The sequence below is a fragment of the Vulpes lagopus genome, chromosome 7 (assembly GCF_018345385.1).
Source record: "Vulpes lagopus strain Blue_001 chromosome 7, ASM1834538v1, whole genome shotgun sequence".
NCBI lineage: Eukaryota > Metazoa > Chordata > Mammalia > Carnivora > Canidae > Vulpes > Vulpes lagopus.
Window position 1 is genome coordinate 23,099,336 of NC_054830.1, and position 17,313 is coordinate 23,116,648.

The 17,313-nt window shown below is 40.7% G+C and overlaps 1 protein-coding gene across 3 annotated transcripts in view; it reads left to right on the top strand.

The window, feature by feature from the left end:
- Positions 1–11,813, top strand: part of CACNA2D3 (calcium voltage-gated channel auxiliary subunit alpha2delta 3) — an 833,484-nt gene extending 821,671 nt beyond the window's left edge. For all 3 annotated transcript variants that reach the window (XM_041762548.1, XM_041762549.1, XM_041762550.1), the window contains 3 exons: positions 8,139–8,251; positions 8,471–8,553; positions 11,404–11,813. In XM_041762548.1, the coding sequence (XP_041618482.1) occupies positions 8,139–8,251; positions 8,471–8,553; positions 11,404–11,496 (289 nt within the window). In that variant the 3' untranslated portion in view covers positions 11,497–11,813. The remainder of the gene's footprint in view (positions 1–8,138; positions 8,252–8,470; positions 8,554–11,403) is intronic.
- The last annotated feature ends 5,500 nt before the right edge of the window (positions 11,814–17,313 follow it).

Consider the following 17,313-nt stretch of genomic DNA (forward strand, 5'->3'; position numbering starts at 1 on the left):
GAGCAGAGGAGGAATGCTCCAAGAGACTCTTCTCTATATGGGGGGTGCCTGAAATAGGGCAAGTCCAGCCCTGGTCAAATGTATGCTAGGGAACAGATGTACTAATATGTCCTTGTGCCTGTATGAACAGGGCAAAGAGACCTGGAAGGAAAGCACAAAGGTGGGAGAAGGGGTAGCACTGAAATGGCCTATGTCTGGGCCAGCGAAGATCTGTGTTTCCCAAGGGTCAGGTGGGCAGTGTGGAAGAGAGCTGTCATCTTCCTTAAATCCAACAGGATGGCTGCTCTCCGGATGGACCTCATCCAGTCTACACATCAGACAAGAAGTTTGCAGTAACTGCTGCTGGTAGTGGCTGTGTGGGTGGCGCAGTTGGGGCAAGTTGAGGAGCTATGGGTCCTCTGAAGAACCCATCATAGCCTCAGGAGAGAGCCAGCATTTGAATGCTGGGCTGCACAGGAGGCACCAAAGGCCAAGCTGTGTTGTAAGAAGACAAGCCATGATGAGAGTGTTGCACTGCAGCTGGGTAATTACTGAAGCAGCTAGAAGCTAGAAGCTTGTAGAAAAAATAATGTTGACCTTTGAACTTGATACGAAATCAGAGTAGGCAACTAGCCTGGCCTAACTGTACTAACGTAAAGTTGTCAGAATGTTCTGGAATCTCTACAAGATATCATTTCGAGATGAAGCAGCAGGAACTCAAGATAGTAGGCTGGAAAACAGTCAAAAAGGAAGGAGGGAAGGAATTGTTTCATGCTTCTATTAAGTCCTGACAGTTCTGGGGGGTGAGCAGGTGAGGCACTGCTATTTATTCTTTTATGTTCTTTGGACTGAGGATGAATAGGTGCTGGAGCTCCCCTGCACCTCCGCCCTCCCATGCTGTTTGATAGAATGGCTGTGGAGTTATGCCAAAACACATCATCAATATTTAATTTCTAGTGTAAATTTAAATAGTCACCAAATGTTTGCTTCCCCCCATTCCCCCCCCCCCGCCCCTGCCGCTGCCCCCAAGTTATGGGTCTGGGTCAGTGTAGGACATTTGGGAGCATGTTGAGGGAAGACAGGTATCTTTCTCCCCCTAAAGAGAGTAAGATCCCCTTGGAGAACCACAGTTATGTGCCCAGCCCACCTGGAGAATAGTACTCCAAAGGACAGGATCAGAGCTGAATTGATATAAATCCCCTGTGACTTACTCATTGTCTTTTATTTTATGTTAGGATGAAATCTGAGAATTTCAAAATGGTGAAAAAAAATCTATAAAGGGTAAAAGACTTCAAAATATTTTTTAAAGAGGCTTTCCCGCCCCAATCAAGCCACCGTTCTGTACCTAATTAATAAAGGACAAGCCAACCAAGTTCTCCAAATGTTCGTCGTGGGGCCTCTGGGTATCTGATCCCCGGTCCTCCCCGTTATGCACGTTTGTCCAGGGAGCGCATTAGGGCAGCGGCGTGCTCGCTTCCCTCGTCTGGCCACCAAAGCCCCTCTTAGCGGAGAGCGCGCGGCTAATAGTCTCTCTTGTCAGGGGGAGGCCGTCTTGAAATCACATCATTCTCCCCCCACTAGTCCTTCTCAGGCTATATCCAGTGGAAAAAGGAGGACTGGGTTATTTCAGTTCCGGCAATGGACACATCAGAATTGCCTCCCTCTTCCCTCCTCTTTCCCTGGAGGACCTAATTTATTTCACGCATTTTGACCTATCCCTGCTTAGAGACGGCCTGTGATGCTCTGCTGAGGCATTTCCCTGCTGCCTTTTTCGGCCCCCAGGCAAACCCAGGCCACAGCTCCTTGCACAATGATGTCAGTCTGGCTGCAGGGCCCAGCTGGATGGAGGTGTGTTTTATGAAGTTCAACCCTGCACCCTGGGCCATAAATACACGTTGTGCACATAAATGTACAGCTAACATTGCCCAGACCCCTCCGAAGCACCATGTTAATAAGCAGACAGTAAGTCTTTAAAATATGGAAAAGCAGTTAATCTTTCCGCTGGCAAATCCTTTGTAGGGGGTTGTTTCCCTCCACCTCAGGATAGCTGCGTGCAGGGCTTTTCATCTCCTAGGATTTGGGGCAAAAAGAGAAGTTTGCTGCTGGGGCTTCATTGAGAACACTTGGGGGGCCTTCTCCTAAGAGAGGAAATGTGTTACAAAAAATAATATCTTGCCCTCGTCCTTAAGCGAGGAATCGCTCTGGGTCTGCCCTCGAACAAGAGCGTGGATGATTCCCACACCAGACAGCAGGTCTGCTGCCCTGCGCTGGGAGGCCCCCCGCCGTCGGGGCCGCAGAGGCTTGCAGGCTGCCCCTGGTACTCCAGAAGATACCCAGCCTCTTGTTCCCCCAACTCTAACATGGGCCCAAGCGTGTCGTGCTCATGCAGCTTCTGTAAGGGTGGACTTTCCCTCTCTTAGTCCCAGCTTTCTCTTGCAGAAGAAGAAAGGCAGTACTGAGCCCTCAGCATCACATCCCATCTTATAAATGTTGGAAGGATCCTGGAGCACATGTTCCTTCTAAAGAACTTCAGTGTTACAGATTAAGTTCATTTCTATTGACAGTTACCACCCCCCCAACCCCCCCACCCCCAGTCAGTTTCCTCCCTTCCTTCCAGCCTCTGGTCTGCTCCCTGGCTCCCCCTCCCCCTGATGACATGGTGGAAGGACCAGACTTAAGGAGTGGGGGCAGCAGACAGAAGGTGCCTCGGGCCCACACATGCTTGCTTCTTGGGGGAGAAAGCAAGTTTGAAGCTTGCCTCCGGCCTGCTGGGCAGCTATGACTTTCATCCGCGCGTCTCAGGCAGAGAATAGGAGTTGCCAGTGGGTTGATTTAAGGATGACATAAGTGAGAGCTCTCAATCTGGAGATGACATAATCTGTGCCTTATAAATATTTCATTTTATTTGGTACTTTCATTTCTTCTCATTGCTAGGAGGACACTTCATATGCTCTGTTTTGTGTGTTCGGCTCGCATGCGGTCTGCTTATTTAGTACATTTAATTCTTTCTGTGACTAACGTGAGTCATGCATTGCTTACTGATTTGCTATCCCTAACACATCTGATCCACCTTATCCACCCCACTTATTTTTCTTGTTCTCTGTAGCAGAATTTAATATTCTTAGATGGATATTTCTAAATATGCTTAAATAGTCATACTTTATTACAGTTTTGGGACACTGCTTTCTCACTTACTGTGTCTGGGGTATTCTTTCCCAACAATAAACAACCTCCTTTCCCCTTTCATCTGGTGCCAACTAGACCACAGAATGGACACACTGTTGCTTGCTTAGTCCTTCCTCTGTTGATGGGCTTTGAGGTGGATTTTTTTATTTTTTCTCTTCTCAATGAACAGTTACCAAGGGTTACCAAGTCTTTGCACCTGACTTCTTAGGTTCCTGAGCAGGAGTATCTTACTGAGAAGTGAAACTACTGACAAAATAGGATCTCCATGACTTCTGCTGTAATAGTAACAGATAGTTCTCCTCGTGGCTATAAAAGTTCACTTGCCCACCAATAGTGTAGAATGATGTTTACTGCTTCAGATGCCGTCCTTTGACGTTGCCATAGATTAAATGTTTGCCAATCTGCTAGTACAAAGTGCATGTCATTACTTTAGTCTCATCTTAACTTCTCTTCTGACTTTTAGTGAGATTGAACCCCCCTCTATGTGCTCTATGTGTCAGGTGTCCATCTGTGTTTCCTCTTCTACAAATCCTCTCATGGGTTTTGATACTGGTGAGGGCACACGCCTTGGCTTTGCTTCCCTTTTCCTAAAACTAAGTTTATGCAATTGTGCAAACTATTCTTTGAATTTACTCTTCTGAACAACTCTTAGGATCATTACCTCGGATTCTGTCAAAAATCCCAATAAAATCTGTTTGAATTTCTTTGCTTAAATTAAGGGGCCATTGAAAGAGAAATGGAATCTTTTGTAGATAAGTGCTCTTTTCTACAGCCATCTTACTTTTCCCCAATTCTTAGATTGTCTTTTTTAAAATTTGGTCATTTTCTTCAAAAAGAAGTCTTTTACTAGATTTTTTCTTAGGCATTTCATAGACATTATTGATACTTTCAATGGTTCTTTATTACATAAACATTTTTTTCCATCAGTTATTGCCTGTGTCCAGGGAGAGGTGGTGGTTTTTTATATGCTGATTATGTAACTGGCCAGCTCGCTGGCTTCTTTTATTCTAGTAGTTGGTCAGTGGGTTCACATGGATTTTCTGTGAACACATTCATATCTGTTCTTTGGGTGACTTGGTTGCATTCACTTGTGGGTAGATTCTCAATGAGCATTTCAGGTTTTTTTCATGGCCACCGGTCTGCTTGTGTTTTTACAGCTTGGCCAAATGTTGATAATTTATACTTTATCCCCAAAGGTGTGTTTGTTCTAACTTTCCAAATTATTTGCCATGGCATACATAATAGCCACTTAAAATGCTTAAATGCCTCTGGATCGTTTGGGTTTTAATGTGACTTTGTGACTTCTTTCTTTTGTGCCAAAGGCTGATTTATGTCAATGTTCTTTTAAACCAGAGTTTGGTTCTTTCAATTATCTTCACGGTTTTATTTGCATTTATTCTTTCACTTTTATCTTTATAAATTCCTTTTGTCACTGAGTCAGCAAATATTTGCTGGGAATCTGCTCAGTTCCAGGCACAGCTCTTGGTGCCGGGGATAACAGAGAGCTGGGCAGATGGATGCAGCCTTCCTCTCATGGAAACTGTAGTCTTCTGGTGAAGGGTGGACAGGGAACAAGTAAGGAGGAAGCAGAGGCACAGGAGACTGAGAAAAAAGGGAGTCAGATCACTGGGTCCTTGACCAATTCAGTGGAGTGGAGGGGACTACAGAAGAATTGCAGGGGATTTGTGAAAGAAGGAGGGGTGCGGGGAAGTGGACAGATTGCAGAGAATTCTTTTTAGGAATTGTGCTATGAAAGAGGACAGAGAAATAAGGTGCTAGCTGGAGGTGAGGTCAAGAGGAGAGTTTTGTTTTTTCTTGAGGTGGGAGATGTGACGGCATGTTTGTGAGCTGAAGGGAACAGCAGGTGGACGAGGGGAGCTATGCACTGGTCACCCCTCATCCCTTCCATCAGCCCCATCGTTGGAGAAGCCTGAAAACTGGCTTTGGAGAGAGGCGTCAGTACTAACCCAGGGTGCCAGGGGGAAGACCAAGGGTAGGGGCACAGGTGCAGGCTTGTGTTCTTATTTTTTCCAGCTTCTCCATCCAAAAACTTAGTTCATTCATTGGCAAACTATTTTTCCCCAGTAAATATATTTAAGGTCATACTGCACAGATTTGAGTCTGGGCTGTTCTTAAGTTGTCAAGAATTAATTGAATGTGGTTTTTTTTTCATTTTTAATTTCCACTGTTTATATATTTCTTTTTTTTCACTGTTTATATATTTCTTGCTATTAATTTCTAACTGTACCCTACCCTAAAAGAATATGTCAGTGATGCTTTCTCCTCTTTGGAATGCATTACAGTTTCCTGTGTTCGAATATAGTGTATATTCTCTGTTGTTCCGATATGAATAATTTTCACTCCATTTTTAAATAGATTATGTGTTCATCAATCACTTGTGCCATTTCTATCAGTTTGTACACCCTGATCGTAAAAGTTCGTATCTTATTATACTACTATACTGCTTTTCAGTATGAACTATTTTCTTTATTACATTTAATCATTTTCCCTCTGAATCTTTATAGAAGAACACTACTAAACCTGTCCCTCTCTTGTTGTTAGCATTTTTCTGGTGTTTTCTTGTCCTCTCATGTCATTCTGTTTTAGGTGTGTCTCCTTACAAACAGCATAATGCTGAGGTTTTTATTTAAGAGTCCCTGCCTTTTTTAAAAAATCAATTTTGTTTTTGAGTTTCTGCCTTTTAATGTGTGAATCTAACCAACAGACATTAATTGTGATTGGTAATAATTTTACCTTCTACCAGCAGTTGTGTGTGTGTGTGCGCGCACACACGTGTGTTATTTACCATGCTCTCTTGGGTTAATCAGATTTTCATTCTTCAGTTTATGTTCAGTAATTATTCTTAATTTTTCTACCTATATCTTCAGTTTGTTAGAATCTGTTTTCCTCTGGATTCTGACATACTTTTTATTTCCTTTTCTCCATTCCCTCAAAGCTTTAAAAATGTTGCTCTGTTTTTTTCATCTTAAGTCCCCCTTTGAGAAGTTTGTGTCATTCTCATTCTTCCTTAAGTAATTTGTTTCTAGAGAAGCTTTTAGGATTGGTCTGTATCCTTGATGATCTGAAGTTTCGTCATGAATGGGCCCTTCTAATGAAAAACAAAGTCAAAATTTTCTTCAATTGGGAAATATTCTCTCCCTTTGGAGCCTTTATTTTGTATTTTAATATCTTTTTCCTTCATTGGCCATCTGTTAGATTCATTTGGCTTAATATTCTAGTCAATCATTTGTTCTTTAAAGAGTTGTATGATCTCAGTTTCACTTTGCCGTTGAGACTATTAACTTGCCGCCACTGTGGAAATCATTGGTTCTCTGATGAGCGCCATCTCAGGTAGGTTATTTTTATTCTGATAGGCATAATCCATTACAAAGAGGCCACCTACTACAGCAATGTTATTGCAGAGGTGAGAAGGTACCTAGTGCTAAAAGGAGGAGGTAAAGCCAACAATTTTAAAGTCTTAGTCAGATGGCAAGGTTGAATTTTTTTTCTCAAGCCAAGTAGAGTAGTGGAGAAGAGTGGGAGGTCAGAGAGTCCATGTTCCAGAGAATTGATGGTGGTATAGGCATTGAGGAAACATCTTTGAGCAAAGGCATGCCTTGTTCCTGCTATGGATTTTTTTTTAAAGATTTTATTTATCTATTCATGAGAGACACAGAGAGAGAGAGAGAGAGAGAGAGAGAGAGAGGCAGAGACACAGGCAGAGGGAGAAGCAGGCTCCATGCAGGGAGCCCAACTTGGGACTCGATCCCGGGTCTCCAGGATCACACCCTGGGCTGAAGGCAGTGCTAAACTGCTGAGCCACCCAGGCTGCCCTGGATTTTTTTTTTTTTAAAGGAACATAATTGCAGGATCTTATATAAATAGGCATCAGGTATTTGTAGACAAGAAACCAGTTGTGTTATAATCTCTGAGCCATCCTTGGATAAGGATGAGAGGTGGTAATAGATAAAAATAAGAAAGGTAGTCCTTTCTCTTCTTTATAATTTCCCACAAAACAGAAAGATTCTTCTTTGTTGTATGATTTTAGTAAGCTGTGGTGATACACTTTAGAGAATAGAACAAATTTGTTGAAAGATGAAAGAAGGTAAAACTTAACAGAGAAATTGACTACTTTGTTATGTTACAGTCTATCTCATCCAAATGAATGGAATTCAGTGAAATGTCATGAAAAATTATATGACAGGGGTCTAGGTTTGGGGCTAAACATTTAGCTAATCTGTTTGCTCTGGAAGAATGTGAGATTTTGTTCTCTAATTTGCTCCTCCAAAGAGTCAGTAGTATTTCTTGTTCCAGGAGTGTTTTTATGGTGCTGTTACTTTGTCATTTCACCGCGTCGGGTGATGAGAGAGCAGGTGCCCTTAGGCTTACTTCCATTGGACTAGCTGTCCTGATGGATCCAGATGTCAACGCTGCCATACAGCCTGAGCAACTGCACACATGGCCTCGGAACTGTGAAACTCTATACAACCAGCATTAATCTCACACAAACATTGTACTTCTATTATGGGCAGACATTGTGCAAAGCGGAACAGGGAAGGCTCTAGAAAGTTCACTTCATTTGGGGAAGAGAGAGACAAAGAATATTGCATGTAAACTGGGAGAAGGAAGTGAGGCTTGGAAAAGCCTGACTCCATAGCCTTGGAAATTGGGAGGAAATAGCCAATCTGACTCTCTTGTTTTGTACGCATAACACACCAGTCTTCCCACAGTGAGTTTTATGAGCTGTATGTAGCTGTAGCCATAGGTTATAAACTGTTGTCTTTTTAGTGAAGCTTAACATTTAAAAATGAAGAGCTGCATGGAAGGAGGCAACTTTAGTAGTAAGGCAGTCTCTGAAAACTGTTTTCCAAAATATTAGAGGAGTTAACTCCCCAGGGGAGTTTTCCTCAGGATCTTTGACTTGACAGATGGTAAATGACCATTCACTGTCTCTGTGCTTCATGTTCCAACAGGTCTTTTGTCATCCAACAAATTCCAAGCAGCAATCTGTTCATGGTGGTGGTGGACAGCAGCTGCCTGTGTGAGTCCGTGACCCCCATCACCATGGCGCCCATTGAAATCAGGTATATCCTTTTGTGCGTAGGTCCAGCCCCTGCTGCGGAAGCTGGTAAGGGGGATGGACAGTAAGAAAACCAGAGGAGAAGTATTAGAGAGGGGGAAATGACAGCCTTTCCACAGTTGGAGAGAGAAAAGTCATTACTGGAGATTAGTGCCAAGGTTTGACCTCCAACATGCAGAGTAAGGGAAAGTGACATGTTGGCAATATGCCTTAACTACGGTCAACATAACGAATCCCTTAAGTGTGAACGTTTAAAGGCCCAGAAGATCAGAAGGCGTCCGGAGTCTTGTCATGGCTTCCATCCTGAGGTAAGTCTTTGAACCCTGCCTGTTCTCTTTTCCCACCAGATTCACCATGAGAGTCTCATATTGTCAATAAACTGTAGTTAAGAAGTTTGCTTGTGAGAAAACAAATCCTTTCAGGCAAATCAATGGAAAGCTAATGGTGCTCTACTTTCAACCCCTCAATGCCTTCATATTCAGTCTGTGCTTAATGGTTTTACTGTATCTGTGTATATATTTTAAAGCCTCTTTATTATCTTTCCTATTATGGATGTGCTATAGCTTTATTACTTTACACTATTACATGCAATGTGGCTCTGACCATCTTGGTTTGCTTATTTCAAATTGTAGCTCAAATTATTTTCCCTTGCTTACTTTTAGACAGCCTTTTATTTACAAGAAATTTATGTAAAGTAGAAGTGGTAATACCGATATCAGATCAAGAGTCACAATTGATGCAGGTGGAATGATAAGCCTGCAAACCCCGTCACCATCTGAAGGCACAACTACAAAGACACTCCGTTTTACATCAGAAAAAAATTAAACTTAGCACTGAGAAAGGTGAACTTAAAAGTACCACCCGCAAAGAAGCTTTTTAGTCTAGCAAAAATAATAGAAATTTAAAAATTAACTCCACTTCATTTTGAAAAATACAAAGCTTGCCTAGACCTCCCTATTATCATAGGGAGCCTGGGACAATCTCTATTTTTAAAAATGCCACCAAAACCAACTGATGGGCTACGTCCCACCTTTAAATAGCAAATAATTCTAATGTTAAACTCTCCAAGTCCTAGAAAAGATGTTAGAATTAATATAGTACCAAGAAGAACTTGGAATTTATTGAGAATATTTGCCTCTATGTTCAAAGGAGTGTTCAGTAGCAACATATTATACAAATATGTGCTGGAAAGGTCTTTGATAAAATTGAATGATAAAATTCAAATAAAAAATCTTTATGTATGGACAGCCTGAGTGGCTCAGCGGTTTAGCGCTGCCGTCTTTGGCCCAGGGCGTGATCCTGGAGACCCCGGATCAAGCCCCATGTCGGGCTCCCTGCGTGGAGCCTGCTTCTCCCTCTGCCTGTGTCTCTGCCTCTCTCTCTCTCTCTCTCTCTCTCTCTCTCTCTTTGTCCCTCGTGAATAAATAAAGTTAAAAAAAACTTTATGTAAAATTCAAATACAAATAATAGTTCCCAAACTCTAAAATCAATTCAGTTAAAACCAGAATGCCTTACATAGACAACTAGAGCCACTAGAGAAAAAAACTTCTGGAATTATAAGATAATTTAGTTTGGTAAATAGATATAAGATAAACATTCAAAAAGTTAGTGTTTTTTTCTGTAGGTTTCTAGACCTATTAAGATGAGGTCAGGAGGACAGCATAGCAATTCTTAGATATGAGAAAGATTCAATTCAAAAGGGAAAATATAAATTACATTTAAATGATAAAATAGTAGTCTCACAAGAAATTTTAGGGGTTGGAGAAATCTTCCTATCTAAGACCAGACAGCTATGGAAGAAAAACAGAATTTATTTATATAAAAATTATAATTTTCACTGGAAAAAGATAATTTAAAGTCAATAACCAATTTAAACAACTTGAAAATTATTGATAAACCAAATCATAAAGAGATTTTTAAAATTGCTAGGTCAAACCATATACAAAAATAAACCCAAGGGCATGAAGAATACAAGTTACTGTGTGATCAACACATACAGGTCTAATGATGAAATCTCCAGCTACAGCCACCAAAAGCAAAAACAGTGCTTGCCCTGCACTCCCACTCCTGGGCATCTTTACCATAGACAGGGGCACAAACGAACATCATGGACTGGTAAATAACCTGCACTCACTACTCTTCGTAGCAATAAAGGGCAGAGCAGAAAATGAAAGCTCATTGATAATAACATGCAGCTCAATGAAATGGAATTGGAAGAATTTCCATCAACCAGGGGGTAAAAAGCATTCTGTAGAAAGGATTACATACTATGATTTCATTTTTATAAAATAAAGTCCTCCTTTCCCCCAAATGAAAGGAAAGAAGACACCCACAAAACCTTTTTTTTTAATATATTTTTTTTTATTATTTATTTATGATAGTCACAGAGAGAGAGAGAGAGAGAGAGGCAGAGACACAGGCAGAAGGAGAAGCAGGCTCCATGCACCGGGAGCCCGATGTGGGATTCGATCCCGGGTCTCCAGGATCGCGCCCTGGGCCAAAGGCAGGCGCCAAACCGCTGCGCCACCCAGGGATCCCACCCACAAAACCTTCTATAGCTGTTTCTGAAATGATCAGGCCATGTCAACTTCTTGCATGTCAACTTCTACTTGCATTCTGACAGGAAAACATTAGAAGGCCGATATCCTGCTGTTCTAATTTGATCACAACAGACATCTCCACCAATAGCCCTTTGCCTCTTGAGTGTTCTGCATAATAAATAGCATGCACAGGGGATCCCTGGGCTCAGTGGTTTAGCACCGCCTTCAGCCTAGGGTGTGATCCCAGAGACCAGGGATCAAGTCCCGTGTCAGGCTCCCTGCATGGAGCCTGCTTCTCCCTCTGCCTGTGTCTTTGCCTCTCTCTCTCTCTGTGTGTCTCTCATGAATAAATAAATAAGATATTTTTTAAAAAATAAAAAAATAAATAGTATGCACAGAGTGATTTGGAACATATTATGCACTGACAACTGAAATCAGAAATTCTCATCATAAATTTGATGAAATGTAGATGAGTCCATTTCCTTGTATCATCTGGGGTCCAAAAGACTTGATTCCTACTTTGGAGAGCAAAAGATAGGTCTAGGGACTTGTTATAGCTTGGAAAGTTGAAAGCATCTTGGAATCTATAAGGCTCTAACAGACTGTCTTTCCTTGTAGGAGAATGCAAGAGAGTGTGGAGGTGCACGGACTCTGCAGGCCAAGATGGTCCTTACCCTCTTCCCTCTGCTCTTAATGCTCTTCTCAAGGTGACACTGACTGAGATGTTCTCTTGGCATGCTAAATTATGGATAAACTGTGAACCAAAATATGGTGCGACATAGGAGACATGAAATATAGTCCAACCATCAGCATCTCATGATTTTAAACTGTGCGTGATATAAACTCTTAACGATATGTTGACAAAAAAGTTATCTTTTTACTTTGCCAGTCATGCAGATGTGAGTTTGCTACATGATAATCACCCTTCATCAGAAACGGGACTGCGAATGGGCAGTGTCCCTTCGGCTTGAAACCCATTGAAACCAATTTAAAACTGTGTACTTTTTAAATAAAGTATATTAAAATCATCACCTTTTGATTTTTGCATTATTGCTGAGAATACAGAAATTCTATTGCACAGAAAAGTCGCCCATTTCAGATACTGGGAAAGGATGGTTGTTGGCAGAGACTTCATTCTAAAGCAGATTCTAGACAAATATTTCACAATTGTTTAGGTGCTTCACTCTCAGTTATAAAAATATTTACAGAAGTAAACCAAAATATCATCTACATGGGAAGAGTTTATTACAAAGAACCCTGAATTTTTTTTGAACTAAACTTCAATAGACATCATAATTTGGATAAGAATGCAAGCTCCCATAATACTCAAGTGTTGAACTATTTAGGAATAGAAATAAAGTTGTAAATCCTAGGAATTCATTCTGAAAAGGCTTGACGGAGGGAAAAACAATGACTATAAATGACTCCCAAGGCTTATTGCTTGAGCATTTGGCTTCTGTCTTTCCCCATAAACAAGGGATGAAATTAGATCTCAAATATTACAAGATGTGAAACTACCCAGACGTGTAAGCATTCCTAAAACACTGGATCCTGAACCAAAGAAAACAGATTCCACTGGATCATGGTTACCAAATAAAGTGGAATAATTTCCATGCCTCAGTAGAATTGAGAATGCCTTATTTTATAAGACAGATATCTAAAAGTCATGGGGAGAATGCCACTGAAATTAAAAAAAAAAACCCACATTATGCTGTTGATGTTTTAGAAAAACTGATGTAATCATTCTTCCTTATCCTAAAATGATGCTAGTATTTATAAGAATAACAAGAATACATTGCTTTATTTCTTAAAATTCTAATGCCTCCACTGTTGTTAATAATGTAATAATACTTTAACCTGCTAAGCTGTCAAAATTTCAACAAGGATGGGGCTATATAGTATTGTAACCACAGTGGTCATTGATATTATTCACTTCTGTACACTAAGTGAATGAATTCATTTGTTGCCCACACAAGTATCAAAATGCATTTACACAAACAACCATAATGTATTTTTTTATAAAAAAAAATAGCATTGCATGACCTACCACTCTCCTTTATATTTCTAAAGAACTGGCAACAATAGGTTAATATATAATAATGTCCATAACTGAATACTAATGATATAAAATATGTGTCTGGTAAATATTTATAATTTTACTCCCTATCTATTCACTATATATAAATCCACTCCCTGTTCTGAGCAGTAGTATGGCATCATTTTTAGTACCTTGTGACATGAAGATAGCATAGTTGAGTCATACTGTTGCCTTGTGGCATCATCAGTCATCACGTTCATGTGAACAACCTACCCAGTGTCTCAGAGTCTCTGTTCCCTCACTGACTCCAATCGATGGGCCACTCCATTTATCTATTTGGATATCTAATAGTTTTCTCCAACATAATGTGTTTAGAGCAGAAATCTTGATCCCCTTCCACCAAACTCTTTCCTTCTGACTGACTCAACTTCTCAGAACAAACTCCTTGGAGACTCCCTTGTCTGCTCATTCCTTCTCAGCCCATCATTCAGAGAGTCTCATTTCAACAGCAATGGGGCTATGTGGTATTATGACCTTGGGAAAGTGACTTTCCTTCTCATGCCTTTGCTTCTTCATCCATAAAATAGATGGTAATCACGTTCACTTCCTAGGTTGGATGTGAGGATCACACAAGGTTAATCAAACAAGGAAGGTATTTTTAAATTGCACTGGGCAGAGTCAGATCTCAGAAAATATTCAATGCTAGGTTTGTGCTAGTTGGTGGTGATTTTATATTTATTATATGCCAAACACTGTCCTAGGAGCTGGAGACAAAGCTACAGGTGATATAAGAGCAGTCCTTGACTCATAGAGCTACAATAGAGTAGGAGAAATAAAAAATAAAGCTATTGCAAATACCAATGTAAAGCAAAAATGGAAGCATTATATAGTACAACTAGTTACTAAAATTTTGGCTGTGACATTCGGTATATAGTTGACCCTTGAACAGCGCAGGGGTTAGGGGTGCCAATCCCACCCCCACGCAGTTGAAAATCTATGTATAATTTTTGACTCCCCAATACCTTAACTACTAATAGTTAGGTTGACCTAACTGTTGACCAGAAGCCTTACTGATAGCCTAAGTAGTTAACACATATTATATGTTATAGGTATTATAAACTGTATTCTTACAAAAAGTAAGCTAGAGAAAGAAAAAGTTATTAGAAAATCATAAGGAAGAGAAAATACATTCACAGCTATGTACTGTATTTATATATATAAAAAAAAAAATCAGTGTGTAAAGGGACCTGCACAGTTCAATCACGTGTTGTTCAAGGGTCATCTGTAATTGGTAACAGATTCAGAGGCTCCTATAATTCATTACATGTAACATTATAGCAATATTCTTCTAAAGAGATAGAAATCGTTCATATATATATGTATACATATATAATTATATAAAATATGTATGTATAGAATAGATAAAATTAATAAAAATATAGTAGAAAAAATATAGAACAATTGCAATATTTATCTAGGGTAGAATAGTAATAAGACACAGCATAGACAAGAGCACAGTATTAGGACAATGTAATTCCTAAAGTAAGATGGTTTTAGTGGTGGTAAAAACTACTACTTAATATGTAAAATAGTTTAAGCTGAGGAAATGTAGCATTATTATTTAAATTGTGAACAGTACAGCACTACAGAGGATAATATTATTTCTCTTGCTATAAGAGACTATAGTAAAATATTAAAATTATAGGCAGAAGAGCACAATTTTATTACTATCAATATTGGAGGTTGTAATAATTTAACAGACACTCAAGGGGTATTTGTAGTGTCTGCAATTTGGGAACTTTGTGAAGATGCTTCTAATTGGAATGTGTGCTGGAGAGACAGAAGGGGTCGTTTCCCATGAATGATGGCCACATATATCCAGCTTGTGGCAACCATCACTCCTGCTGGGGGCTTTGCAGGCATCATTTTCCCTAAGCCAGTGATTACAAACCTTGGGCAATTTTGCCCCCCCGCTTCAGAGGACATTTGTCAATGTCTGGAGACATTTCTTGGTTGTCATAGTTTAGGGCAAGGGGAGATGCTATTGGCATCAAGTGGGTAGAACCAAGGATGCCGTTAAACATCCTTCAAAGCCCAGGACAGCCCCCATGACAAAGAACTACTCAACAGAGTATTTCAATAGTGCTCAAGTTGAGAAATCCTGCTTTATCTAATCCTGTAGGAATTATTAGGTTTTGTCTTTATAAATTATTTTATTTATTTATTTATTTATTTATTTATTTATTTATTTATTTATTTATTTATTTTGTCTTTATAAATCAGAAGATGCCATAGGCCTGCTGGATCCCTGCGTGGCATCAAAATTATGAATGTTGGCCCCACCAATGTCAGGAATCCCTGACATAGTGGGAGATACTACACTGCAGATTCAGTTCCGTAGACAGCCAGCTGTGTCACCTCCTAAAGTGTTCAGATGCAGACTCCTCCTTGCCATCCAGACCGCAGCAGCCTTCTGCTGAACACCTGGCAATGCTCCCTCTGTCCTGGCCTGCTCTTTCATTTACCGTGTGGCGCTCATGAGAGCCAGCACATTCTTGTTTACTGTCAATTCCTCCTCCCACACCCAGGGAGGGAGGTCTGCCCTGTTCACTGCAGAACTCCTGATGCTTGGAATCACTCCTCAACTTCAGTGACACCCAGGAAGTATCTGCTAGATGCATGAATGAACAACCCCACATCTATCAAGGCCTTCTATTTACAAGGTACTACGCAGAGCACTTAACATCATCACTTCACACACCTGCTATTATTCCTATCTCCTGAGGAGGAAGCCAAGGCTCAACAAGCAAGTTATTTAAAGGTTCTAGAGCCGGTACGAGGCAGGGTCTTACTCCACAGCCTTGACCCTTCCCTATTGCTATACCACCTGCCATGTACACAGGCGCCAATACTGTGTACCCTAGGTCTCCAGTATAGCAGACCCCAGTCCCCCCAGGTAGGTAGTAAATTAAGATGGCAACACTTTTTACTCTGGGAGACTAATTCAGCAGCATTTGGACACATAAAGATAATATGCAGCAGTAGATTAGAGTGGCATTTTTGTTAACTATGATTATAAACGGCATATGGTAATAAGATACTATGGCTCCCTTTTTTCTACATGCAAAATACAGTACTTTCTACTCATATACACATTTCAGGTAACACAGGATGGTTTAAACCATGGGTCAGCAAGCTTTTCCTGCAGAGGGCCAGAGTAAATACTTCAGGCTTTGCACGCCGTATGGGCTCCGGTGCAACTATTTAACTCTGCCACAGTAGCACGTAAGCATCAGTGTTTCAACAGAACTTTCTTAAGGACAATGAAATTCAAATTTCATAAATTTCCACATGCCACAAAATATTATTCTTCTTTTGAGGTTTCTTTTCCCCCAAACATTTGGAAATGTAAACACAGCTCTTAGCCCACAAACTGCAAAACAGGTGGAAAGCCAGATTTGACATATGGGCCATGGTTTGTCAACCCCCTGACTTACACTGTTGGTGCTGCCAGTTTTCAAAGCTATCACAATACGATGAATTAGAAAAAGCCTTGCAACATGCAGATGTGTGTGTAGAGAAGCGTCAGGGTCATCAATACTGGAGCTGCTCGGGTACACATGTGACCACATGATTTGTATTTTAACATCATGCAAGCTGGCACTATTGGAAGCCCTAGAAGTAGCTCAGGATAATCTAATGCCTGTATATTCACATAACTGCAAATATAAAGAGCACAGATCACTGCAGCGTGCTGGCAATCCTGCTACTTGAATGTAACGTGCAGCTCAGCACAGTATATCATCATTTCTGTTCCCACAATTATATGTAATAAAGTGAAGCATAAAATCGCATTGCTCTGCCGGCAGGGGCTGTCTACAGGGTGGTACCTCCTCTCAGCCTACACTGTGCTGTGTGGCCCTAGATTCTAAGATTTGTGTTATATTGCTACAGCCAGTATGGTAGGCTGCCAAGAATCTTTTTTTTTTTTTTAAGATTTTTAAAATTTACTGATTCATGAGAAACAGAGAGAGAGAGAGAGAGGTAGAGGGAGAAGCAGGCTTCATGCAGGGAGCCCGACATGGGACTCGATCCCCGGTCCCCAGGATCATGCCCTGGGCTGAAGGTGGCGCTAAACCACTGAGCCATCTGGGCCACCCTGCCAAGAATCTTATTAACAAAAAACCTACCACAAAATCCTTAACCAGACAGCACCGTATTGTAATTATTCTAGCTCCAAATGGTTAATAATAAGTGAGTTATGAGAAAGAAATATTTGAGCGATATCTTTTTAATAAGATATTGTCACTGTGGCGTGACATGCCCCCACTGACCATAGACAAGTACTAGATTGCAGCCACACTGCCCTTGTGTTTATGAGTAATTCTACAATGTCCTTGAACCACATAGCCTCCAAGCTATAGCAGTAAGCTCAGGGTAGGGAGGGAGCGTGGCAGTGTGCTGGCCATGGACAGGGCTGCCCAGTGAGC